General features: G+C 42.1%; 1 protein-coding gene across 4 annotated transcripts in view; it reads right to left on the bottom strand.

The window, feature by feature from the left end:
- nf1a (neurofibromin 1a) overlaps positions 1-13,318 on the bottom strand; it is a 98,708-nt gene extending 85,390 nt beyond the window's left edge. For all 4 annotated transcript variants that reach the window (XM_076035784.1, XM_076035787.1, XM_076035785.1 and 1 more), the window contains exons 1-9: positions 12,639-13,318; positions 7,569-7,712; positions 6,820-6,903; positions 3,734-3,924; positions 2,915-3,021; positions 2,633-2,700; positions 2,364-2,439; positions 726-883; positions 424-597 (exon numbers count right to left, since the gene is read on the bottom strand). In XM_076035784.1, coding sequence (XP_075891899.1) covers positions 424-597; positions 726-883; positions 2,364-2,439; positions 2,633-2,700; positions 2,915-3,021; positions 3,734-3,924; positions 6,820-6,903; positions 7,569-7,712; positions 12,639-12,698 — 1,062 coding nt within the window. In that variant the 5' untranslated portion in view covers positions 12,699-13,318. The remainder of the gene's footprint in view (positions 1-423; positions 598-725; positions 884-2,363; positions 2,440-2,632; positions 2,701-2,914; positions 3,022-3,733; positions 3,925-6,819; positions 6,904-7,568; positions 7,713-12,638) is intronic.
- Positions 13,319-27,669: the final 14,351 nt, after the last annotated feature.

The raw sequence follows: 27,669 nt of genomic DNA, 5'->3' as shown, positions 1-27,669 counted from the left end.
CACACACACACACCATCTTGCACCGCCATATTTCTTAGGCTGCCTGATAGTGTGTTTCATATTTAGGATCACTGCTCGAGTCTTCAAATAAACCAACAAAGAAGATATTCCAGTTTGGGTGTGCAGGCCAACGTAGTTCACTGGCAAGCTCAGGGGAGGGAGAGGCAGTGAAAGACACTGCAATCTAAAAAGTATTCACTTGATGTCGCTGTTTCTTCTTCAAAATTTCATTTAAACGAATTGAAATTCATCATTCATTTACTTTTGTATAGATGAGAGGACTAGCATTAGAGAATTGAAAGGATTAATTACGGAGCACCTAAACAACAAAATACCTAGTTTAGATTTGTGTGTATTTAACTAGTAGGCCTTTCACACTCTTACATTTGTGGATGTTCTGTGAACAGAAAATGTAATGATCACCTTCAGATCCATGACGATGGATTGGACCAAGAGGAAGATGGTCGAGTGATCCTCCCAGTTGATGTATGTGGAGGCTTTGCACATTTTGACGCAGGCGATGGCAGCGCTTTCCATCAGCTGCTTGCTGCCACCCTGGCCAGCTAAAGCTTTCCGCAAACTGTCCAGAAACAGTTTCTGGCAGAGCCAAAGAGAAGGAAGCTGTGTAAATGCATGTATGTCTGTGTGTGTGTGTGTGTGTGTGTGTGTGTGTGTGTGTGTGTGTGTGTGTGTGTGTGTGTGTGTCTGTCCTCTCCATCTCCCACCTTGTTGGCCTTACTGTCCTCCACCGTGTCTTTGGAGATGGTGTGTGTAATCTCGGGACAGAGGATGAGGAGGATTATCTGTAGGGGCCAAACAGCTGCCTTCCTCTTGGCACTCTCTGCAAAGCTGTCCACGAGGTCAAATAGCTTCTCTGCAGCTTCTGAACACACAATTGAAGCAAACATTTACAGAATGACGAGAGGCAACACGGACAAGTCAATACCACAACTGTATCAAACACAAAAAAAGGGTATTTATCGAACAATCCCCGTCTCCGGGCCACCATGCACTTTTAAATTAGCATAATTTTTCGGCATGCACCATTACCAACACCAGTATCGCAAATCGGTACAAATACCGGGGTTGAGTACTCCACTCGTAAAATATGTGCCAATACCACAAAACAGATACCAATTGTGTATGTATGTATATGACAATTTTGTACTGCAGTGAAACTTGTGACAGTCACCCAAGTTCTAGAAAGACATGCTGAGGAATGTTGTTTAAATAACAGAATATCTGTGGGGAAAAAAATATTAATGCAATTCCATAATGTGTAATGGCATTATCAAGTACTCGGCATCGGTATAGGTGAGAAATGAAATCAGTTTTTCTACTCTGAGTCAGACTTTCTAGGTCCAGGTTTTCAGATATGCGATGACAACAGCATGTCAGTGAGCTCTACTTTTTCACTGAGCAAGCAATCACTGTTCTGAAACAAAGCTTCCTCCTCAGCCTGTAGAAGGCTCCATGTGGAGCTCTTTGACCTGCCATCTCCCCAATATGCAATGATTTGTTTTTTGCACACAAGTTGTATGTAGTCAGGCAGCGCAGGTACAATGCACGCAGAAAGGCATGGTGGAAAAAAGACCGCCATGGTTTTATGTTTTGCTTGTGATAATGGTGAAATTTTAGGCAAGTGCAATGACCTTCAGCCATTTAGGTGGAAAAGTTCCCAACATGTCCACAAAAGGCTTCAAGAGGATGACATGAGATGCATGAGCATATTAGACCTGCTTAAAATAACATGTTTTATCGATGCAATTTTAATGAGGAGAATGTACAATCAGGATGTCAGGTGAAAATAGTTTTCATAGCAGGTGAGAAAGCTACTACAAGAAAATAGAGCGAGGTAGATCCCCCATCCGAGACCAATGGATACAGATGGCAAAAGAAATATATGCAGTGGAGATATTGTCACACCATTTAAGGCTGGAGAACAAGTGGGAATAATGGACAGTGTTCAGGATCTGAACCATCGATAAAGATCACAGGACATACAAGTGATACAGGCCAAACTGAATATTGGATGTTGTAATTTCAATTTCTGTTTTGCAGGTGTATAGAAGGCAGTGAGCAAGTCTGAACCATATTTGGTATTATTTGTTGCTATGGACAGGGCGGACTGTAAAGCTAGTTGTCCCCTGGGACTAGTAAAGTAATCTGTGCTATTTGTGCTATATTGTGCTATTTACTTTATTAATGCAACATGCATGGTACAATGTATTTTTTTTTTATCTAGTTGATGTCATGTCAATATAAACAAACAAAAAAATCAAACAACACTAAAGTGAAAAGGACAACCTGTCTAAATGTGAAAACTGAAACACTAAAAAGAAATGCCTTCAGTCCATTCGTACCTGCCATATCCGCCTGTGGCCGCTGGTAAAGCATGGTAAACTCATCTGGGTAATTCTCAACCCAGTTCCAAAACGCCTGGTAAGACAGAGGAATTCCAAGTTAGTCTCGGAGGAAGTACTGGAGCAGTTGCCTGAAGCATGCGTTCAAGAATTTTTGGACAGTCTGCCACATTTTGACGTCAATCATGGCGCCAACTGTGACAGCACGAGGCAGAGCGCAAAATAGACATTTGAACGCAATGCATTACACGGGGCAGGAGAGGGAGTACCTTTTCCAAACTGCTGATGACTGCAAGCTGGGCGGGTTTTTTCAGAGCGCGAAACTTCAGCACCGTTTCTGGCAGGAAAAACACAAATCAGTATTAGCAATACACGGAGCTCGTAAATGTCCTTTAACATGTTATTGAAGGGGAATTATTTTTAGCGAGAACTTATTGACTTTTTTATTCGGTTCATTTGAAGCACAAGCAACTGCATCAACAATGTCACTATTTAATAACACAACGAATGTCCAGGAGGTTTTGCAAATGTGTAGAAGAGCGGAAGCAAACCTTGCAGCAGCCTCTTTAGCTTGGAGCAGTCCACGTTGATGTACTGCATCAGCTCTATGTCATGCACATCCACATTGTCCTCTGAGCACACAGTCAGCTCCTGTAGCCTAAGGACATTATTTATTGAATTCCTAATGCAGAGTTGACATGGTATGACAGCCTGTCATTTCTAAAGCTTTTTAACTTTGTATTTTTGTAAAATGTATATTTAACTTGCCAATTTTTAAAATCTTTTTTTTGTTCACATTTTCTGCATTACTTGCATGCACAACCCTGTTGGGTTCTACCACACCAACATTTCACTGCCATGTCATGTGACAAATAAATCTTTGAACCTTTGAACCTTTGACAGGAACCAAATTAAAATGTGATCAGGTGAAGGCCAAGTGAAAACTGAAGCGTTTGCACTACTGTGTTGGAATGGATACCAAACTTCTAAAAAAAACTGTGTGCTGTAGCTGCATTGTATTTTTGTTGTTGTTCAATTTGGTTTGAAAACATCTGGTATGAAAAAAAAGTATAGTTCTTGAACCAGTATCAACATCAAGGTATCAAAATTGGCACTGTATCAATTTTTCTTTTTTGTTTTTAATAATACCCCAGCCTAAAACTGTGAGTGGCAACCATTAACATCATTAATGATTCATATTTACAATAATTAAAAAAATTATTTACACTTTACAATGTCATAATCGATATTCAAAATGTAATTTCATTAATTCATAGTTATAATGGCTATAGATGTGTTTGTCACCCGTGTCACAGGTCACTCAGCCTTTCAGGGGAAAGAACAGAAACAACAACAACAACAACAAAAACCTGGTGGAAATGCGGCTGAAGACGGCGTTGAAGTTGTTGCAGCTGAGTGAGAAGAGGACGGCCGACGCCGAGGCCCTGAGCTCCACAGCGTGATGGTGGCCCTCACGGTACGTGTGGATGAAATGACAAATCTCTGGCAGCAACTGTTTGACCAGCATGGTCTCATCCAGACGTAAGCAGTCTTTGGATTGCTGAGAGGGAACAAGATGTAGAATGTAAGAAAAAATAAGAAGAGCGCTCTTGTCCTTACCACTGATTTCACATGTAAACTATGAAACTGACATGGGAAAAAAATCATTTGCTAAAGTTAAGAAAAGGAGAAAAACAAAATGACATCTGGGGATGTGGAGGACTGACGCAAGACTGACTGCACAACATTGTGTTCCAACAAGGGAATTAACCACAAAAATCCCAAATACAAGTGTCTGAATGAAGTGCATTATTTAAATGTTCTGGTTCACTGAGTTTGTGTTTAAACAGTCCTCTTCATCATGCTGTTCACATTCTGACATCACAAGACCAAGACAGCGCCAAACAAAATGTATGTATTCATTCATTTTCTTGCTGTGATATACCCGCCAATGCTAAGCCACCTTCCAACTGTCCCAAAAAACCTCATGTAGACCCGCTTTGAACCGGCATTTGATGGCAGTGGGAAAGGCTCACCGACCTGCGCAGAAACACGTCAAACAACACGGCAAGCGACCCGGGTTGAAATCGGCTTCGATCGACTCCGCTCCGATCGGCTAGCAGTGGGAAAGGGCGACCCGCATCGACATTGCATCTTTTACTTGCCGCACGGGATGACGTTGAGCGTTATGTGCACTACTATTGTGCCAGTTGCACCGTATATCACGTACAGAAAACCAAGGTGAAAATCGTCCTGTGGCATTTTCGGTCGCAGCTCACGCCGGAGGTGTGCGCCGCTTCAAGACAGGCATGAACGACACCAGTGTTCCACGGCTATTCGTGGGAACGATTTTACAGTCAAAAGTGCCCAAAAACAAAGAACACTGGCCCCCGCCGGACTCGGTTCTACTTTGCTCTCCATTGTTTTCTTCTCTGAATTCTGTCACACTTCATCTATATGACTTCAGAGCGATGACATCAGCAGATATGCAGCAGTGAAAGTGGTGGTTGTGCTCCGGCGGAGGTTTTGGTCAGTGGGACCAAATGCCGTTTGATAGAGAGTCAACCTGCTTCATGCTTCAACATGCTTCAAAACTCATCGGATGGCAGGGGTCAAAAGGGGTTGGGGGCGTCAGGAGGGGTTTGCAGGTGTCGTGGAGCGACGACAGGTGTGGGATAGGGGCGTGGGGGGGGTCCAGCGGGGCTCAGCAGAGGTCTGCAAGGATCAGCAGGGGTAAGCAAGACTTGGCAGGATTCTGAAGGGGTCAGCCACATCGAGGAAAGGGGCCATCAGGGGTAACCAGGGGTCACAGGCGGTCGTCGGGCTTCTGAAGGGGCCCCTAAGGCGTCGAGGGGCATCGGGAGAGGATGGCAGGTGTCTAGAGGGGTTGCAGGTGTCGGCAGGGGATGGCAGAGGTCGGTAGGGGTCGGGAGGCGTCAGGGGGCATCTCGGCAGGTGTCATCGGCAGGCGTTGGACATCATCGGCAGGCGGCAGCCACTTCGGCTCAGTGCCGCTAACGCTGCTTTCAGCTTTAATTCATATTGATTTTTTCCTTTTAAGACTTTAATCTGAAATTAAATCTGCTCTATCACTTGAGGACCATGAGCAGATACGTGCTTTTGTCTTTTTCAGTAACGCACTTGTCCAGATGGCCCAGTCTTCCCATAAAGCTAATGAAAAATGTTTGTCTATGAACGCAAACCGAAAAAAGAGATCAAATGATTTTACGTTCACTCCTGCAACGGATTTCCTTTCTATTTTAGAATTAATTCATCTGGAATTTATTATTACTATGATCTCACTTACTATATTGACTTCCACTGATGAAGCTATTGCACTAGAACTGTGGCTGAGTTGGACCCACACCTGTCTGACTCAGAACCCATTAAACAACATTTTAAGAGGGGAATAACATTTTAATATGGTCACATTGTAAACTCTTACCAAACAAACTGTATTTTCCTAAAAGGTCAACCAAAAACCTACATTTTATGAGTGCATCCTATTCACCATCTTTATGGATTCACAACAAAATCTCTTCTTTCTTCATTTAATTAATGCCATAGAATATAGTGGAAAAGCTTTTAGACACAAAATGTTACACTGGATAAAATATGTAATATTGGTGGAAAAATCTTTTATGGCTCACAAAAGGTGTGGCTGCATCAGGCAGACAACCAAAATGAAATTATCATTTTTGTTTATTGCTAACAAGAAAACAAAGAGCAAAACTAAATTCTTATACTTGCGCTGGATGTGTGGCATGAGGCATTGTTTTGCTGAACCATCCAGTTTTGATCTGGATGCATGCAGAAGGGAGCATGGTGGTTGTGGGTGACTGGACTTAAAAAAAAAAAAAACTGAGTTTGGAGGCCTGGAATGATTCTTAATCCAATGTGTCACCAATTCCCAGGCTGTCCAAAGACTTCTTTTTTCCACCACTGCACGTACTAATGTGCGTACGCACCACAGTGTCACCGCGGGCACCCGCGCACATTGCCACAAATGTGTTTTGTAGATGACCGTTTCTCGGCCAAAGAGCACAATTAAATACTGTCAAACTGAGACACAGAGGCCCCCGTCCAAAGAGGAAGCCAGTTAACGCCATCAGATTTAGAATTTACAATACAAATTCCAGTTGGAATTCAAAAGTCAAAATACAAATGCAGAGAGGAAGTTGGCTTTGCTTGGACTCTGACCAGCTGCAGTTGGTTGTGGTTCTCCCACCAAGTGCCTGCAAATGTAATCGGGGGGCCTGCTGGATCTCAAGAGGAACTCCAAGAGAGCAGGACCCTGATTGATGGTGGGTAAATACATTACCAGTGGATTGTGAGTTGCTGAACACCAATACCGGATTTAAAGATATTTCAAAGTGCTGGCTTGATCAGCTGTTTTTTTGTTTTGTTTTGTTTTCTGGGGGGGGGGGGGGGGGGGGGGTTGGAGGACAGAACTCACCCCGGCCAGGCACTTCTCCAGGGTGTCCAGGATGATGAGCTGGGAGAGGTAGAGGTTCTTCTCAGAAGCTTCTCCAAATATTCGCTGTGAAGGAGATGGCATCCAAAACATTAGTCGTGCTGTATTAAGGGCACAACCTCAGACATCAATCCCAGAGGGGTGATGTCCCGCAGCAAACCAATATCTGGGGTTCTGACTGTGTAAGGCTTACTAGTACTTAGGGCCAATAATTCATATATGCTTATTTCCTACTAACAATATCAGGCCAAGACATTTTGGATATTTTTGTTTTGCTTTGTTCGTTATCACCACAAAGTCTGGTGGACTCGCTGACAATCTCCAGGGAGTGAAATTGAAATTGCAATTTTAAATGTAACCACTTGGTTTCACTGTTCCTTCTTCAAAATCTCCAAATATTACACACTTAACCTTACACAGTTACACACCACTTTCTTTGACCAATGCAAGTCGAATGTTGCTACACCTTCGAGAAGATCAAAAAGTTGCTTTGATGTGAAGCATCCAAAAACCAGAATGATGAGGTGAAATGAAAGGCAGACACAGTGAATGAAGACGACAAGAAACCACAAAGTACGGGAACCCGGATCGACGCGCTCCAAATCCAAAATCCAGGAGGCGTTCCGAGGTGAATGATGCGACTGAGGTTTAGAATCATACCGAGGGAACAGAAGAGCGATGGAGAACACCTGTCGCACAGCCGTTCCAACGTGTCCACTTTCGCCACTCACCATGTTGTTGACATTTTTGAGGATGGTGGTGAGGCCGCTGATGACCAGGGAGAACTTGTACTTGGAGATGTTGATCAGACATTCCTTGTTGTGCTCTGTGCTGACTTTGGTGTGAGTGTTCTGGTGTCCCACTTTAATGGGAAGCTGTAGAGGGAGGGGGAAAACAAATGACAAGAGAAGAGAAGATGACAACGCACTCAAAGTGCACCCTGCAGTCGCAGACCACCCTTTTCTTTTTTAACAGCCAACGTCTTTAGAAGTGTGCTAGCATGCTTTGGCAATGGAAGAGAGGCGCTACTTGTGTTCCTTGGAAATGGATGCGGACGTGGAAGAGGAGATGACCAAGGTTCATCAGAAGCATCATAACGACTCGTGTGCCAGCAGCTTCGAACTTTCTCCATCCAATGTAATGAACATAAATATATTCATCAGGCCACTTGAGTAGCGTCTTCCCTCCCCTCGGTAACATCATGTTAATTCAAGGACGTCGATGTTGGTTGTCGCTCGTCAGAGTTCACTTATCCAGGCAACTTTTTCGCCCAACCTGTAGCCATGAGGCACACTCATCAACACTGTATCAGTTTACAGGCTTCACGATTTTTGCCAAAAATAAAAATCCAAATTTCTTTCTCGAGATTCGTTTTCAATTGTGACCCACCCACCTGAATTCAAACTGCAAAGCATTTCTAAGTTTTTTTTTTTTTTTACTTTGACTATGAAAATTCCCACTTTCCTTGGCCAACAGCATGTTTACACAGACCAAAGACAATTTCCATTATTCTTAACATCCTAACGTACAAATTGATGAATCCAATTTCAATATATAAAACTGATTTATCATTTATCGATTCCCGGCCTGGTCGTATCAAAAACGCAGCATTACCCTGCGCGGGCCCTCCTTGTGTCAACCAAAATTCTGGATAAGAACAAAAAGAGGTCGAGTCGAGAAGGGCGTCTGACCGGGAAAAAAAAAACTATGCCAAATTAAAAATGCGGATGAATTCTAAGTATGCGTACTAACACCATCTGTTCCACCTAGTATTGCAATCCTACCTAGGCGTCTTAGGAATTTAAGACAACAATTTTCCATGAATGCGCGTTTTGCACAATTTTGTAACGATATGGAGCCTATTTGTGCCCATTCATGTCCACCATCACTAGGTCTTTGTTTTAAGGAGGTGAAATAAGGTCATCTTAGCACTCGCTGTGCTGTAGAGAAGGAAATCTCAGGGTTCTGATGGTTACATGGTACAGTGCAATGATTGGCTTTGACCTCTGAGTAATTGAATTACTGATGCACAATCAGTCAATGGCTATTAAAAATGCAACCATCATTTTACATTTGTGTGTTTTCAAACACAAGATTTCCCCCCTCACCCAGTCACTTTTACCACCCCTTAAAACTGGACAGGGCTCAATGCAGCCTCATGGCTCCATCATGAAGTCAGACTGGAAAAGCGTCACATGCACATAACGCACAGTGTAAAATAGGCCCCGCCTCTGTTCCCAGTTCAGCGCTGCACAGGGCGGTCACTGAGTTGCTTTGTCCCAAGCAGCAATGTCCAGCCATTCTTCTAAAGGTCACCAATAAAGTCAGTGTGCAGTTCATCGAGTGAAGCCAGCGGAGATGCTTAACGCTGCGTGCATTAAAAGGTCCTCGGAGGAAGTCTCGGTGCGCAAACTTGTGTTTGCGCAGGTTTTGGGGACGATAGAACATATGTTTTTGCTAAATCAGCCCAGTGGCTTCCATTCTAATCGCAGACAAGTGAAGCAATTTCAAAGTAAGTTAGCTGCAAAGGGATACTGCATATGCAGTGTGCTGTTGAAAACTAAGCATGCAAAATCTCTGAATTAAAATAAATCAAAGCTCTGTCGAGGACAGAGTTATTAATATCATTGTTATCATTATGTAGAAATTAAACTAGGCGCTATATCTAGTGTTAAAAAAAAAAATGACCTCTTCAAATAACTTCCTTTTTGCAAGAAAAATAAACACAAAACACATTAAGTTGTCTCCCGAGTTGAATTTGTAAAGGCACTTAAATCCATTTTTTTTTTTTTTTTTTTTTTTTTAAAGTGAGTTGGTAAATTAATTAAATGGACTTAACACACTGCTTGATTTTGCTTGTTACACCAACAGCACGGAAAAGGATTCGGGGTTGGGCCACAGCGTGGAGACACTGAAACGGTTTCTTTAAGTGGTGCACGAACAGCTGACATTCCTCGAGCTCCGTCAGAAACACTTGCATAATTTAGTGCAGCTCTCCTGGTGGTGACATTGGTGGCAGAGAAGACATCAACAGGAAGTGGTCCACCGCAAACTTGGACCACAGGGTCTCTGCAGCGGGACAAGTTCGCCACTGTGCTATCTGGATTTTCGCTGGGGCCAGTCCGTGACCGCCTCAACACCTTCTGAGCCATAATTCTGCACTTGCTCTGTTTCGTGTTCCATCTCAGGTAAAACCACAGAAAACTAAATTTCTTTAGTTAGTTTTTATTTTTGCAGTTTAAAAAGTATACAAAGAAACAAGATAACAAATTATAAGTAGTGCAGGTAGAGGCAAAAAAATCCCCCCTGACATTTCAAGTCTGACAGCTTATTGATGCAGGTGAAAAACTTCACATAAGTGGCTGATTGGTTCCTTGGAAATTAGACATCAGATCTGACCTCATTTCAAGTAGAACAAATATAAATGATGTGCTTGCAAATGATAAATAATACAACTGTACATTCAAAGCAAATAAAAATGTAGCTCTCTGGTGAACTGGCTCACAGGTCCCTACGGTTATTGCTTTGATGGCAGTTTTTTTTTCTTTCTTTCTTTGCCTTGGGCCCAAATAGGACAGTGATTGCAAAAATATTTTTTGATTGACCACTTGTAATCAGCGTTGACTGACCAGATTTTCAAATATTGTAGGCTTGTCAGAACTTGGGTCAAAAAGATGTCAACATGTCCAATTCAATTCAGAAGAGCTCTTGCAGTGAAGGAATTGCTATCATGCTTGTGCTCAGAAGTGTGCAATGTTTGATATTATGGTCATATTAATATTATTGCAGGATCCAATATTATAATTATTCATTTATCAACGTTTCAGTCTAATAAATTATCCAATATTGAAAGACAAAAGAATAGATGTGTTTTTGTGAGACTAAAAAAAACTACATTCAAAACAAACATTTGCCAAGTCAATCAAAGAAAGTGTGAATTAAGCGCCTTTCCACTTTCAACCGGCTTAGAGTAAACCTATGCTACGCGACGCCTCGTTACATCAGACATTAGCAGGATCATCAGTATTTACATGGTAGCAGTTAGCTGCAAGCTAATAATCTTTAGCCGTCAAAGGGGGAAAAAAAACAAACAATGTTTTTCTTACCCAATCGTAACCTATGTGTCTGTAGCATGGCAACTGCAGTTATCAGTAGCAGTAGCAATAATTAACTCCATCAACAACAATAAATATGACCACTTTCCCACCTGGCAGCGGACAAGACAGCAGCGGAGCCAAAGCAAGTCAGAGAACATCTACCGCACAAAGCTGTTTCCTTCAGCAAAGATGATCAGCTGTGCAGTGAATTCAATAAAAATCACCTCAGTAATACATATATTTATGTACACACACACACACACACACACACACACACACACACACACACACACACACACACACACACACACACACACACACACATATTCACAACGAGCCTCAGTCTAACTTGTCACAACATAAAAAAGTTAAAGTGAAGCCTAAGCTAATTAATGTGTAGGACAAATGAATGAGCAAATGTCAGTATTTCAATGTCAGATACAACTGTGCCCTTTTATTATATTGTTTCAAAGGACAAAAATAACCTAAAAATAAAAGAACGAAAAAGGCAGAACTAACCAAGTGGTGGTCCTTCAAGCTTTACAATAACAACAACCAAGATGTGGATGTAACACCTTAAGCCAAGTGCTGTAATCCAAGCTGAGCCGCTAAACCCCGACAATCCTGGATCTACAGCAACCAACACCACAGCTAAAGACTTCTGGAGACTTAACAAAGCCATTAGATTAATTTTATTTGGAAAACAAAATTCAAAACGTTTTTATGAAACAGCGTTGTTCATGAAAATGGGTACATATCCATGTAGTTATTAAAAACAAGAAAGAAAGAGGGAGAGAGATCGGAACATCTCCCTTTGTAACCATTTGGAAACCCCACTGATTCATTTTTAGGGGCCGAGCCCAAGTGACGACTGGTTATTTTTGTTTTTGCAAAGCATGGGACTTCGCTACCATCCCCATGAAGACGGCTGTGAGCCTACCAACTAACCAGTCACTGTGGTGGAGGTGCCGAACTTAGACTCGAAAGCCTTCTTTTAAAGTCTACGAGCCGAGCATATGCCATACTACAAACACATCAAAGTTCCCGTCATGTGAACAGCAGCCACAAAGTCACCACGAAAGAATTAAACGGTTCACAATTAGTTCACGTTTCAACTGCTTCGCGACACAGGTTTAGCTAGCGGACGGGGCGACATTAGCCTAGGCTACTGACGTCTCCTCTCATGCCAAGTAAACTTCATTTACTCGTGTGAATGCAGCGTGCTAACCAAGTCAGATCTTATTTGTTTACACTACATAGCCGGGCCTGCTAACGCTAGCCACATAGCCGCACGGTAGAAACCGTTAGCAAGCCGAGGGCATTTAATTTCTACACAGACACTTGCTTTTGAGTCTGTGTTTGTCTGGCATAATTTTCAAAATCAGCTTTAACTTCTGTGACCGAACAAGGTCCGTCTGGATACCAGGGTAAAGCTGGGATAAATTGGACAATTTATTATAGAGACGGCGCTAGCTTAAAAAAAAAAAAAAAAAAAAAAAAAAAAGGGACCCCCGTTCAGTGCATTGCAGCTGGGACAAGCCATACACAACGCAATGTAGGGATAAACTATTGTTGCAAGGGCAAAAGGCGCCCGAACATTGTTGTTACCCAAAAGAACCACTTCTGTGTACATGTTTGCCAGAGCGGCGGGGCCTGCGGATGCCAAAGGTTGCTACACCCATCCACTGAATCAACCCATCTTACCTGCTCATCAAATCTTGTAATCACGGCCTGGACCCATTCCACTGGTTTGTGAGCCGCCATGGCCGGGCGGAGGGACACCGCAACGCTATGCTGGCAAATCCAAGGTGTGAGACCGGAGCTGACAAGCTTATCTATGCATGAAAATGTGTCCCAAAACGACGGAAAAAGGCGACGGGGGTGAGTATTTTTCCCTTTTCTATAGGATTCACCATGCCACCGCCATGACACACCACCGGAAGTCTTCTTCAGAAAAATTAATGGGAGGCGTTGGAGACCACGGTCCAAAGATGGGTATATGGGATGAAGAAGCCGCACTACGAGCTAAGAAAGCGATGGGGGAAAGGGTGCCCGTTTCCGGCCGCCGTGGTAGGCGTGGTCGCCACCGAGAGAGAGCACTGCAGTCTATGTCCGCCACTCCGCCGAAAATTACTGTTACTGTTTGTGATGACTTTATTTAAACCGTTTTGTTAACTGTCATCCAATGGACTGAGTTCGACGTTGTCTTGTCGACTGTCCTGATTAGACGGTCCTGAAAAAAAAAAGTTAAAATGTCCATTGTTTATACGTACATGTCTTCGCAATGAGTTTAAGAAACACGCGTCTTGTCTTTATTCAAAATATTTATTCAGGTAATCTGCACGTAATGTACGATTCAGCTTACTTTCACAATCGAGATCAACGCTTTTGGGTTATGAACGACGTTCTGGGGCAACAGTTGCAGGAAGTATAGTCAGTGACACGTCTTGGTTCTAAACGGTCTTTGACTCGTGCAATCGGGAATGACAAGGGCCACTTCCGGGCACAGTATACAAAGCAAGAACGACTGTCAAACACATTTTTTAACGCAATTTTTTGCAACACTGAAATAAAATTAGTGAACTGAAAATATAGTCAGAAAAATAGATCTGCAGTCTTACACTTGCCCCCGTATACACCTCAGATTTTATGTGTGAAGGTTGCTGTCATTCAACCACTTTCTTGAAGAAGTCCAACCTAAGCATCCCAGCAATAAACGACCATAGGTCAATATCAAACTTACCTCTACTAGAAAATATCGTTAAATATTTTAATTATCAACAACAATACACGTTTATGTATTTCTAACAATAATCATTAATCATTCTGGATTTCACCCACACTACAGCACAGTCTTTTGAAGACTTTTTCACCTGAGCAGTGATGCGTCGCAAGTTGCAGTTTTAGTTTCAGTTTTTAGCTTAATGTTGTTTTTTGACATCGTTGGGCCTTGCGGAACTTTTCTGGATTTGTTCAGAACATACTCAAGAGTACTGTACATTGTTTCTGTTTTGATTTTGAATTGAATTTCTTGAACATCTTTTATCAGATGACACACATATAAATCTTGGTATCATCATCACATGGTATCACATCTACATATATATACACACTAGTGTTCAAAAGTTTGGGGTCACTGACTACTTTCTGCATTGAACTCCATTCTAAACACGGTTATGAACTAATGATCTTGAATGCTCTGTGATCATTATGAGTGTACGGAAATCAGTTGAGATATGCTGAACAAGTATGGGTACATTTTAGTGTTTAGTGAAAACCATTTTCAATGTCTAATTAAAAGTGATTGAGAGAATTCCAAGAGTGCAAATTCTGTGGGCTCACATTAAAAGTTGGCTGTTTTAAAGAGCCTAAAATAGAAACCATGATGCTGTGTTTACTCTTGTATGGTTTGGCACACAATTAAGTGCAATTACAATACAAAGCTTTGCTCTAGAAATATTTACCTTTTTCAAGCAATTTTAAAGCAATCAACTTCTGTAATGATGGCCATGTATTGTACACTTGATATTCATTCTCTAAAATCACATTCCATTAGACATTCATGGCAACAACTGTCAAAACCATCCCATAATGTGTCCTGCACATCCTGACGGACGTTTCCTGCACTAGTAATGTTATTAGAGCATTCCAGTAGATTATTTCATGAAGCTGCTTATAATGGAGTTTGATTCAGAAATTATTCAGTGACGTCAAACTTTTGAACAGTAGTGTACATATATACATACACATACATGCAGACTCACACACACACACACACACACACACACACACACACACACACACACACACATATATATATATATATATATATATATATATATATATATATATACACACACACACACACACACACACATCCTGAATGTATTGAACCTTGAATATATTGAATGAAACTTGACTGACATCATCATTGTACCTGTCATGCAGATGCTGCAGCATGAGCCAGTCAGCATACAACAGAATACAACAGAAACCTCAAGAAGCACTCGAAGGGAAGTGTTTAAGGCGTTTATCAGGGGATAAATAATTAACATTACTAGCTTTAACGCTAAAGAAGCCTACAATAAAACAAAAGCACGAGAAACAAAAATAAAGGAATTAGAAGACGAATACTACCAATCAGGTTCTCAAGATGCCCATCAAAGATTACTCTTGTTCAAAACAGAATACAATGAAATATCTACCAAAAGAGCTTTATCAAGTTTATTACGACTTAAACAGACATTCTATGATCAAGGAGTAAAGTCTGGCACAGTGTTGGCATGGCGCATCAAACAACTTCAGAGTGAAAGACTTAAAACCTCACTTGAAAAAGATAATAATGAAAATATTGTTGACCCAATTGAAATAAACTAAAACTTACATTTTTTTTTATGAAAAGCTTTATAGCTCGGAAATAGGTCCAAACACATCTGAAATGAATAACTTTCTGGACAAAATCCACATTCCCAAGATATCAGAAATAATTAATGGAGAACTATTTGCAGATGATGTAATCATAATCCTTAAAAAGATGGAGGAATCCATCGCTGAATTATTAGAACTTCTTAATATATTTGGAAAAATCTCAGGATATAAATTGAACTAAACAAAATCATCAATAATGTTTTTAAATTAGTTAGAAAGTAAAAGTCCCCCTAAATAGCCACCCAATTTAAAATTGTGGATTGCTTTACATATCTAGGCATACAAATTGTCCCACAACTTAAACATATTGTGGCCAGTAACTATGAACCATTCAACATCAAAATTATTGGAAAGGTGGACACCCATGCCCATGTCTCTAATAGGAAAAATGAACGTCCTTAAAATGAATATCATGCCTAGACTGTTGTATTTGTTCCAAAATCTTCCACTTCCTCCTCCGAGTAACCTGTTCACTCAACTGAAAAGACTGTTTATTTTTGTGGAATAACAGACGTCCACGATTATCACGACTGTGCTTACCTTATGACAGAAGGGGACTCAAATGTCCCTGCCCACTTTGGTACTATTGGGCAGCTCAATTAACAACACTGTGGTTTTACTTCACAGAAAGAGATGTTCTTCTCTGGAAAGGAATGGAAGAACTACAGCTAACTCTGCACCTTCCAATGTACCTGTACTCAGCAGGCATCATGGAAAAACACTAGAAGGCCAAATGTAAAGAGGTGGTTGTCTGAGCTGTCTTCAACTCCCCCTTTAGAGAAAATTACATATACAATAAGACATCAACAAATTTTCATCAGATCTGGCATCCTTTTATTTGCTATTTATCAAGAACAGATTGATCTCATATGCTGGGAGAACCTGGGGACATGTGAACAATAGTGCTTTGCAGTACTCAATAAGACAGAAATGTGTTTGTTTTAATATTATATATATATTTTTTTCTTTTCTCGTCTATATAAAGGACTCATTAACTTGAACCGCAACCAAGAACTTGTGAACTTGTGGAGGGAGGGAGGGCTGAGCGGCTGTCAGAACTTCTAACTAAACTAAACTAAACTAATGTTTTCACCAGAGTTTGAAGAACATAGTTTACCATTTCCCAATTGCTTATAATCCCATGGGCTATTATCGTGATATAACTCTGTGTGGCCCTGGATGTCCAGCCGTCTGTTGGTATTGATATGGTGTCTGTGTCTTCGAGGCTCTGAATTACCTTTTCTTTTATTTCCTTGTGAAGCGTTGGCATTACTGTGGCACTGAAGTGCTGACGTGATGGGAGATGGCCCTTATTTTCCACGACAGAGAACAACTTCTTGTCTTTTGTGTAGTGTCTGAAGCTTTGGTCCTACTCCTACAGGCCTCTTGCCTGAGAAGGCAAACAGACCCCTCGTTAGTGCAGTCTCTGTATCAGGTTACTTCCCCTGGATGGTTTCATCTCAACTCCCTAGGAAGAGCGTTTAGACAACAATTCCAACTCTGTTCTGTAACTTTCCCATACCTTTGTCTCCTGTTTCACGTTTATCTCTTTGTCCTCATTATAAGGAAATGTGCATAGTGATGAGACCTGTTTGTATAAGAAGGTGATGTTCTAACTGTTCTGATGAGGTTGAGAGTTTGTGAGAGTTTGTACGCATCTGGACACACAACCTCCTCAGGCTTCCTTGGGCGCCTGATTGATACCTGACTTCTTTTAATAAACCTGTTTTTATACAATCAAACATCCACACTTCACGACTGCAGCCTGACGAATCCACCACATTTGCTATGAAAACAGCAATAGATCTGGTAATTTCTTTGGCCACAATTTAATTTTTCAATAATGAAAAAAAAAAAAATATATATATATATATATATATATATATGTGTGTGTATATATATATATATATATATATATATATATATATATATATACATATCTATATATATATATATATATATATATATATATATATACATATATGTGTATATATATATATATACATATATATATATAATATATATACGTATATATATATGTATATATATATATATATATATATATATATATGTATATATATATATATATATATATATATATATACATATGTGTATGTATATATGTATATATATATATATATATATATATATATATATATATATATATATAATATGTATACACATATATGTATATATATATATATATATATATATATATATATATATATATATGTATATATACATATATGTATATATATATATATATATATATATATATATATATATATATGTATATATACATATATGTATATATATATATATATATATATATATATATATATATATATATATATATATGTATATATATGTATATATACATATATATTGTGACGGCCTGTGGGGAGCCTCCTGTGCCCAGCCCATCTCCAGCTCCTGCACAGCCAGCTCGTCGGCCTGATGAGGGACACCTGGAGACTGATTGGGTGTGGCTAGGGGGACACAAGAGGCTGGTGCTCTTGCTGGGACTCGGTCGCTGCATGCAGGAGAAGCAGGACCTCCAAGGGAGAAGCTGGGGGTTGCTTTGGGACTCTTTTTCTTTGTGTCATGGGTTAAACTTGTGTTGTTTGCACTCACACACATTCACACACACCTTATCAATTACTAGACTTACACGCATCCATTTCATTGCATTACTGATTGCGTTTTTGTTGGTTTATGTAGTTTTTATTCATGAATTATTGTTACAGCCTGTTCTCCACCTTTTTGTCGGCCTCACAGGGCTTAAGGCATGACAAATGGGGGCTCGTCAAAAACATCCGTGAATGGTTGGTAGATTGTTGTAGGTGATTGGGGCTGAGACAGAGATTGGCTGGTCACTGCAGAGGTTGGAGGTAATTGGGTAAGTGTGGCAAGCATTGGCTGGTGTCTCCCTCTGATAGGTTTGGCGGCAGTCCCTAATAGAGGGTCTATTGCAGTTTTTTTTTTGCATTTTTTGTTGTGGGTGGTACACTGGGAGGTCACTGAAGACTCAGACCAGAAGTTGTCAGACCAGTGCACAAAGGATCAGCTTCTCCGACTGGTTCAGCACAATAAATTGACAGTGGATGCCAGGCGCACGAGAGACACCATCCAGAGCGTGCTGTTGGCAAATCTACAAGACGAAGGAATCCTGGTGGCCAATGAGGGTAAGAGTGGGGTTGCTACTTCTGGGACTGGTCTAACCTTTGAGCAACAAAAAGAATTGTTAATGTTGGAACGAGGGGCAGAATTGGAAAAGATGAAATGTAAAATGGAATTGGAAAAGAAAATTGAATTGGAAAAAATGAAACTGGATTTTGAACGAGAGAAACTGAGACTGATTACAGTGGGGGAACTTCAAGAATTTGAGGTTGGTGCCCAGATTCAATGAGGGGGATGTTGACATTTTTTTTCCCCCTGTTTGAACGGGTGGCCGATGCTAGGGGTTGGCCTGATGAGGAACGAACATTAATGTTGCAGTGTGTCTTCACAGGTAAAGCACAAGAAGTATATTCTGCCATGTCAGCAGAGGACTGCAAGAGCTATGAGAAGGTAAAAACGACTGTGCTTAAGGCGTATGAGCTTGTGGCAGAAGCATATCGGCAAAAGTTTAGAGGTTGGAAGAAAACTGCTAACCAAACGCACGTCGAATTTGCTAGAGATTTAGTCCTGCACTTCAATCGTTGGTGTAGAGCAGTAGTGAATGTTGACACCTTTCAATCTCTGATCTTATAGTTTTGGAGCAGTTTAAACAGGCTGTGCCTGATGACATCGCAACTTACATCAATGAACATGTCATCACTCCAGGTGAGGCCGCAGTGATTGCGGATGATTATGACTCATAGACATATTTTTTGGAGATCGACCTCACTTTGACAGACCTCGTTTCAGTGGGGGACAACCTCAGACGTTCAGGAAACTTCAAAGGATGGAGCCACAAGCTAATGGTAAGGTGGGGCATGAGCTGTGCCACTATTGTCGGCAGGAAGGTCATTGGAAGAGAGAATGTCCTGCGTTGAACACTAGCGGTAAAACAGAGCAGGTGAAATCACCGGGGTTAGTGGCTCCAGTGTGTAGGCCTGTTGGTTCAGCTATGGACTTGCTGGCCCCGTTTGATATGCAGATTCAGACAGTGGAGCCTTCTGAGGTGGATTCCTCTTATCGTATATTTAGCTCTAAAGGTTTTGTACGGTTTGGGGAGAGTGACGAGGAAATTCCAGTTACCATATTAAGAGACTCTGGTTCCATGCACACATTTGTGAGGAATGACATTTTGCCTTTGTGATGGCTGTTTCAACTTTGCCCCTGACTGTGAAGGCACCGCATACGTATTTGCCCTGTCTGCGTGGACATTGCACCTCTTTCCTCCACACCTCTGGTTTCCCACAGTGGTCTCCTGCTGTGTACTGGGCCATCTCCCGTGGCATGACTGCCGTCCCACTCTGAGCCTTTTGTTTAACCGGTTGCCCTTCCAGTATCAAACCGCCTTTGTTCCTCTTGTCTTTCCCTCTTTTACCAAACTTGCATAAAACCTAACTGTTCCCTTCTACTCGACACACACCAAGCCTGCCTTGGGTGCGTGTCCGGAGCTCAGTAATAAACTCTCAGCAGACTCTGGATTCCTCTTGCAGATCTTCATTTTTGCCACCACAGCCCTTTTCCTCAAAATCAGACACAGGAGGTTGTGTACCTTGTAGGGGTTTGGCACTTCAAACCCTTTTTGTTCCTGTTCACAAACTGTTCTCGTCATGTGGCTTCTTTCAGAAGGACGTGGAGGTGGCTGTTAGAGAAGAACTGCCAGTAAAGGGAGTGGACGTGCTCTTGGGAAATGATCTGGTACTTGATGGCCGGATGTGGCCAGATGATGTGAGACCTGTTCTGAAACCTCAAGATGTAGTTCATCAGAGTTGGCATGTCCTCCCTGTCCAATCCCTTTTGGGGGAGTTGACGTTCCAGTGTCAGTGCATTCAGAAGTGACAGATTTTACTTGTGGTTCTTCTCTAAAGCCAGCAGGGGCTGCTGTACAGGGTTCAGCCGTGGCACAACGTGGATTAACACCACAGGAAAGTGAGATGGGACCGTCTGTGGTATGTGCTGTGACTCGGGCGATGGCTATAGCGTTGCCTGACAGTGAGGTAGTTGTGGACAATATTAAAACAGTTACCTTCTCTGTGCCCAATGACCTGTGTGTGGCCTGTGTAGAGCTGGTGCACAAGCAAAGAAAGGATCCGTCCTTGGTTATGTGCTCCAGGATGAAGTACTGTTTAGAGTTTGGGCTCCTCATGGGGAGGGCTTTGGTGGGGATCCTGTGAGACAAATGGTGGTGCCAGAAAAGTTTAGGACGTCAGTGATTCGGGCGGCACATGATAATGTTGCGGGTCATATGGGGGTACCTGTAATGTATCAGCATTTTAGTCATCTGATAGTGGACTGTGTGGGCCCTCTTTCTCGATCCAGGGCTGGTTGTTCATATTTGTTAACAATAATGTGTCAGTCCATGAGCTATCCAGCCGCTTATCCCTTGCGTTCAAGCACCACTAAATCTGTAGTAAAGGCTATCACAGAGGTCATATCGGTGTTTGGAATTCCTAAGGTGATACAACCAGACCAAGGATCAGACTTCACCTCTCGGTTGTTTTCTCAGGTTCTAAAACCACTCAATGTCTCTTATAACATGTTCTCTGCTTATCATTCGCAGAGTCAAGGGGCACTGGAACGTTTTCATCACTTCTTAAAGTCATTGCTGCGTTCCTATTGTACAGAGTTGAAGGCGGATTGGCAGGACGGCCTGCCGTGGCTCTTGTTGGTGGCCAGAGAAGTAGTGCAAGAAAGTACGGGTTTCAGTCCCAATGAGCTTGTTTTTTCTCATGCAGTTCGTGATCCCCTGTCGGTCATTCGTGATCAGTGGGTGGCATCGGACCCTGCGAAAAATCAAATTTCTTATGTGAATGGGTTTAGACATCGGCTGTTTGACCAAAACGTGGAGCAACGCGAGTTTTGTTCAGGAGACCAGGTGTTGGTGTTGCAGCCATTGACTGAATCACCATTTCAGGCGAAGCTTTTAGGTCCCTGTAGTGTTATACGTCGGGTTTCGGAGCAAAATTACCTGATTGCGATGCCAAATAGAAGGAAAACTGTGAAGGTCTGTAATAACTTGTCAAGACCGTATTTTGCAAATTATGTTTCTGCTGATGTGGTTACAGGTGTTCCTGTTTTGGTGACCAGTTCTGGGGTGGAGGACGACCTGTCGGGTGAGGTGGTGTCTCAGCCTCGGCTGAAGAATTCAGAATCGCTGGCAAAATTGGGTTCTATGCTGGGGCATGTAGAGGGGAACCGACAGAAGCAACTAGTTGATCTTATAAGAGCTTATTCTTGTCTGTTTTCCGATACTCCCACTTGTACCAATTTAATAGAACACAATGTTGATGTGGGGGATGCAAAGCCCATCTACCAGCGGTTCTACCGGGTTAGCCCTGAGAAGCGAAAGGTTTTAGAGTCAGAAATGGATTACATGCTTGAGAATGATTTGGCTTTTCCTTCCACTTCCAGCTGGTCGTCACCCTGTCTTCTTGTGGGGAAGCCTGATGGTACATTTTGGCCGTGTACAGACTTCAGAAAGATCAATGCAGTAACTAAGCCTGACTCCTTTCCCCTCCCAAGGATGGAGGACTGTATCGACCAAGTGGGGTCTGCTACTTTTGTTAGCAAGTTTGACTTTCTTAAAGGTTATTGGCAGGTTCCACTCTCTGACAGAGCAAAGGAAATCTGTTCATTTGTGACCCCTTCTGGTCTGTACTCGTATACAGTGATGCCATTTGGCCTGCGCAACGCTCTTGCCACCTTTCAAAGATTAATGAATAAGGTGGTACGGGGGTTGGAGGGTTGTGCAGTCTATTTGGACGATGTTGTGGTATTTAGTGATACATGGGAGGAACATTTGCAACGGGTGAAAGCTTTGTTTGACAGGCTTCGTTGGGCACGGCTTACTGTAAATCTGGCTAAATATGAATTTGCTAAGGCTACTGTGTCCTACTTGGGAAAGGTAGTGGGACGTGGGGAGGTGCGTGCCATTGAGGAAAAGTTTAAGGCAATTCGAGATTTCCCTGTTCCAACCACAAAAAGAGAACTGTTGCCTTTCCTGGGAATGGCAGGTTATTACAGGGAATTCTGTCCAAAATTTGCCTCCATAAGTGCGCCTCTGACTGACTTGTTAAAAGCTGATGTTAAATACGTCTGGTCTTCTCCTTGTCAGCAGGCATTCGAAAAGTTAAAGGTTCTGTTGTCATCAGCCCCAGTACTGGCCACTCCCCGGTTGGACAGGCCCTTCCAGTTACAGGTGGATGCCAGTGATGCTGGAGCTGGGGCGGTGCTGGTACAGGTAGATCAGCAGGGGGTTGAGAGATCAGTCAGCTATTTTTCAAAAAAGTTCAAAGGTTACCAACGTAACTATTCAGTTATTGAGAAGGAAGCCCTTGCGTTGGTGCTAGCTCTCCAACATTTTGATGTTTATGTCGGGTCAGGGTGTTCATTGGTTGTGCACACTGATCATTACCCTCTTACTTTTTTTGCGGCCATTACAGAATCCGAACCAGGGGTTGATGCAGTGGGCATTGTTCCTGCAGCCTTGCCATCTAGACATGCGTCACATTAAGGGCAGGGATAATATTGTGGCGGATGCCCTGTCGCGTGCTCCTCTGTAATGCTGATGTTTTGTCTACTGTGTACCTGTCTTTTGATTCCAGCCTGTCCATGCTTGGGGTCCAGTGAATCCTTAATGGTGCTTCTGTTGGATCCACAGTTGCTGGGTCCTGGTCTGAGAGTATGGGGTCAGAGGTGGACCTCTGTCTTGGTCGGGGGGGGGGGGGGGTGACGGCCTGTGGGGAGCCTCCTGTGCCCAGCCCATCTCCAGCTCCTGCACAGCCAGCTCGTCGGCCTGATGAAGGACACCTGGAGGCTGATTGGGTGTGGCTGGGGGGACACAAAAGGCTGGTGCTCTTGCTGGGACTCGGTCGCTGCATGCAGGAGAAGCAGGACCTCCAAGGGAGAAGCTGGGGGTTGCTTTGGTTGCTCTTTTTCTTTGTGTCATGGGTTAAACTTGGGTTGTTTGCACTCGCACACATTCACACACACACACACCTTATCAATTACTAGACTTGCACGCATCCATTTCATTGCATTACTGATTGCATTTTTGTTGGTTTATGTAGTTTTCATTAATAAATTATTGTTACAGCTTCACCCACAGCCTGTTCTCCACCTTTTTGTTGGCGTGCGTGCGTGCGTGTGCACACGAGATGCACGATATTGAAATTATGACAGATATCTGATATTTGCAGGGTTGTATCTGGCGATGCCGATATTGATATATTTGTATTCATATTTTCAGTGCCTTGAAATTAAGATTTTTAAGGCACTAAACACAGGACCACAATGGCCCAGAGTAATCAATCAAAACTCAGTTTCTAAGTTTCTACTTTCACCACTGAATGAGATGAGTACGCAAATTAAAAATAGTAAAAATGTAAAAACATTTATTCCTTTTTTTTTTTTTACAAACAATTTGAATACTTACTATATTCCTCTGTCTGCTGCCATTAGCAATAACGTGTAGCACTTAACAGTTAATATTCAAACCTAAATAACTAACTAAAATAAATGAAAACTGCAGGACAGGTTGAATACGCCTCTAAACTCACAATTACAAACAACTGTATTGATAATGTCCATAAAACAAACAGAATCCAACAGCCCTATACTGTCCAGTAAGTTGGTAAGTAACTACTTTTACAACTACAACTTTTAGAGAGTACCATTTCAAGTTCATATCTCAACTGACTTCAACTAGATTGCTCTATTAACCAAACAAAAATAGATTGCAAATATATTGTAATCCCCTTTTTTCCTGTATCATTTTAAAGTGTACACCAGCAATAATTTGCACATTGTAAGGGGGTTCACAATCACATCATATGCTGATAGGCAACGTTTTATTTGAACATGTTTCGTAACAACAAAAAAAATACATAGAAACAAGTTACTGAGAACAAAATAAATCAAATTGTTGCATTTTGAAGTGCACATTGCACAGAGATTCCCATTAGGAAATGGAAGAGAGGGAGACGTGATGAGAGAGAAGTGTGTGTGAGAGAGAGAGAATTGGAGATGGATAGAACGGCATCGTCACAAACAATTCTGTTCCTCTTCTCATCAACCACATGAGAAACTGCGATAAACAGATGTTCACTATCAACGCTAGTAGGGGGGGCACTCAAGTACTTGCGGGTGGCTTTTGCAAATTCAGGGAGACGGTCCTTGTATTCTTTCCAATATTTCATTGGGCTTCTTTCCTTCCAATAGGAGCTTCACTGATGTACAGCTGTATCTACAAGAGAGTAAATGAATTTAAATGAATTTGCCTTGCTGGGTAACAAATATTCACATTTCACAAACACTGCAACAGGAAATAAATAAAGTAAATGATGCTTATGTTATGTTCTAATTTGCAATGTAGTATTGAACATATGTGGATATTTAGGCTGTACACATGCAGTTTATTTCATAAGACACTAACCCTAACACTAACACTAACTAGACCTCCCAGCCTTCTTCTGTGGCCGATCATCTGTCTCTTCTGACTCCACGTCCCCGTCGGCCTCACCTAGCTCTGGCTCTGTGGTGCGCTCTCGCTAGCGCTGCTGCATGTTTCCAGCTTGTCCACAGTGGCCTTCAACATGTCAAGTGCACTTTGTTTATTCTCTCTGTCAAAGTAACGGTCTTTATATCTGGGGTCCAGGAGAGTTGCCACAGAGTACAGGGGTTCAGTTTGGATGTCAGCAAACGGTTCACAGCATCAAGGAGAGTGCGTTTCGCTGTTTGAATCCCTTGGTCTTTGTCGGCCCTTATGCCTAACAGGCGTGTCAGTGCCAAGATAGAGGGGATAACATCAGATACACAGGCCATAGATAAACTGATTTCTCTGGTTAGTTCCTCAAAGGGTGCGAGTATTGAGAGCATATTCTCCATGACCCCCCACTGTGTTGCATTTAGAGTTGCAGGCAACTCGTAATCAGTGGCATATATTACCGAGTGCGTGCCTATGCTCCAGCAAGCTCTCCATCATATAAAACCTATACTGGCTGCATGCAAGCTGGAATTGGAAATTTGGAAATGCCATACTATCTTTCTCCCCACTTTCAGTATGTCGGTGATGTTTTTCTGGTTTCTGAGAAGTAGCGCCAGCTAGGTAGGGTATAGCAGGGCTCTAATTGTGAAATTTTCGGGCCTTTGTATTTGATTTCTGGCCCCTCCAGAGCAGTAACATACGATTACCCGCACTAGAAGCTTTGTAGATTGTGTTTCTCGCTTCGTTTCTTCGTATTTCCTGCACCCCGCGAAAACGGTCTGTTTTACTTCACCCCCGGCCCCTTCCATGTACGCCTCCCGCCCAGCCCACTCCGCTGTGATTGGTCACACTCTTGGTCGCTGCTGAGCCACACTTCCTTACTTTTTGTACTGACCGTGTTTTTGTTTTGTATTTTTGCATGACATTTTAATAGGGCTTAGAATGATTTCGTTTCATACTGTTGACTTGTATCAAAACACTGTCCTAGCAGAGAAAATAACATGCTGGCAGCGTGAAAATCGTTATAAGGAGCAAAACGTGCGAGTCAGAATTGCTGCCTCTTCGTTTTTTTTGCCAGCGAACACAGCACCCAAGCAGAGCACGGAGTTAGCAGTGGTGGCTTACAGTTTATCAACAAGATTCAGCGGTTGTACGTTGCAAGTAGTCCTGAAACTAAAGTTGCTTGAGGTCACGATACACTCACAGTCCTCATACATGTTTTCAAATATTGCCAAGGCTAACTATTCTCTCATCGTCCACTGGTTGAATCGAGCCCGTCTCACTCCCCTTGCCGACATCCATCCATCACATCCGCATTAGGCTGAACAAACCTCAAACATTTTCTCTGTTTGTTCCACTCTGACGTTTGTGGTTCTTGGTGCTTCGGTAGTTGCTCGGCAGTCGCTCAGTATTTTTTTTTTTTAAATTTCCCTCACACCGAAAAAACATTTTCTTGGAGCAGCGAACAGCGACATAACTTCCGGGGCAGAGCGGAGGAGGGGGGAACCAGTCCGAGAGTGTGCCTGAGCTTGGCCATGAAAGGAAATCAGGAACGCATTGACGTCAATGCGTTCCCAGTGTTAAAAAAAAACTCTGTGAACAGAGCCTTTCAGAACCATGCCCAACAACTTGCAGGGCTCACGTCCAAACGCATGAACCTCATTATTTGACAATTTTGCATCGTTTGACACTAAGATTCAACATTGTAACAATATTTAGAGCTCAGAAAAGTGGAAAAGCATCATAGGTGCCCTTTAATATGAGAAAGCGTGGGAGGAAAGGTGGACAACTTCAAGCTTACTTCATTCAGGACATCTGTGGCAAACGTGTCACACTAGAAAATTCTGATGGCGAAACCTTAAGCACAACATACAACGTAGATCACATCAAGCCGTACCGGAGGCCTGAGAGCAAAGATTTTGTGACGGAAAAAAGGCAGTTGGATGAGTCACAAGACCATCGGTTATACATTGCCAGAAAAGCTGAATCTCATGATGTCTCTGTAACAACAGAGTCAACCCCTGTTCAGTTCCCACCTGAGACTCTGCCTTCTCAGAAACTCAGTACGCAAGATGAAGGTGTCCTTTTAAAAAAATATTTGGTCATGTTGCCAGTTTGGCCATCATACCAGGTTTATTCTTGCATGACTGGGGTTTGCATGTAACAGTTGGTCCATGTTTAACCTTTAAGGATGAAAGTTCTAAAGGTTGTTTAACTCAAAAAAATGTGTAATCTTACATTATAATAGAACACATTCTTTTTTATTATGGAAAGTTGAAAACCTATTCACCCTTAAAGGTTAATGACCTGTTCATTTTTGGCCCGTTGGCATTGAGCCGTTGGACGGCAAAAGATAATGCGCGTGTGGAAGCAGTTGTTGGACCATACAAGCTGTATGACAAATCATTTAGGATGCTGCAGGGCACAGAATAGGTGTCGGATGAGGTAAGAGCTATATTTTTGTTATATTTACTAGTTGTTTATAGCAGAGTTTCTATTTCATGATTTGTTAACGTTCCTTTGCTCACACTTTAGGTAATTGATGCATACTTGCAATGCCTCACTTCAGAACACAAGTAAGAATGACATATTCCAGGTTATCATCTGTGGTCCTATTATTATGTATGTGTATAAAGTGTGTGTGTGTGTATTTGCTTTTCACAGAAA

The sequence above is a fragment of the Nelusetta ayraudi genome, unplaced genomic scaffold, assembly GCF_046127955.1.
Source record: "Nelusetta ayraudi isolate G7.1 ecotype Tasmania unplaced genomic scaffold, CSIRO-AGI_Nayr_v1 ptg000048l, whole genome shotgun sequence".
Taxonomy (NCBI): domain Eukaryota; kingdom Metazoa; phylum Chordata; class Actinopteri; order Tetraodontiformes; family Monacanthidae; genus Nelusetta; species Nelusetta ayraudi.
The sequence above is the reverse complement of the archived record's forward strand: the minus strand, read 5'-3'. Positions and strand labels throughout refer to the sequence as shown.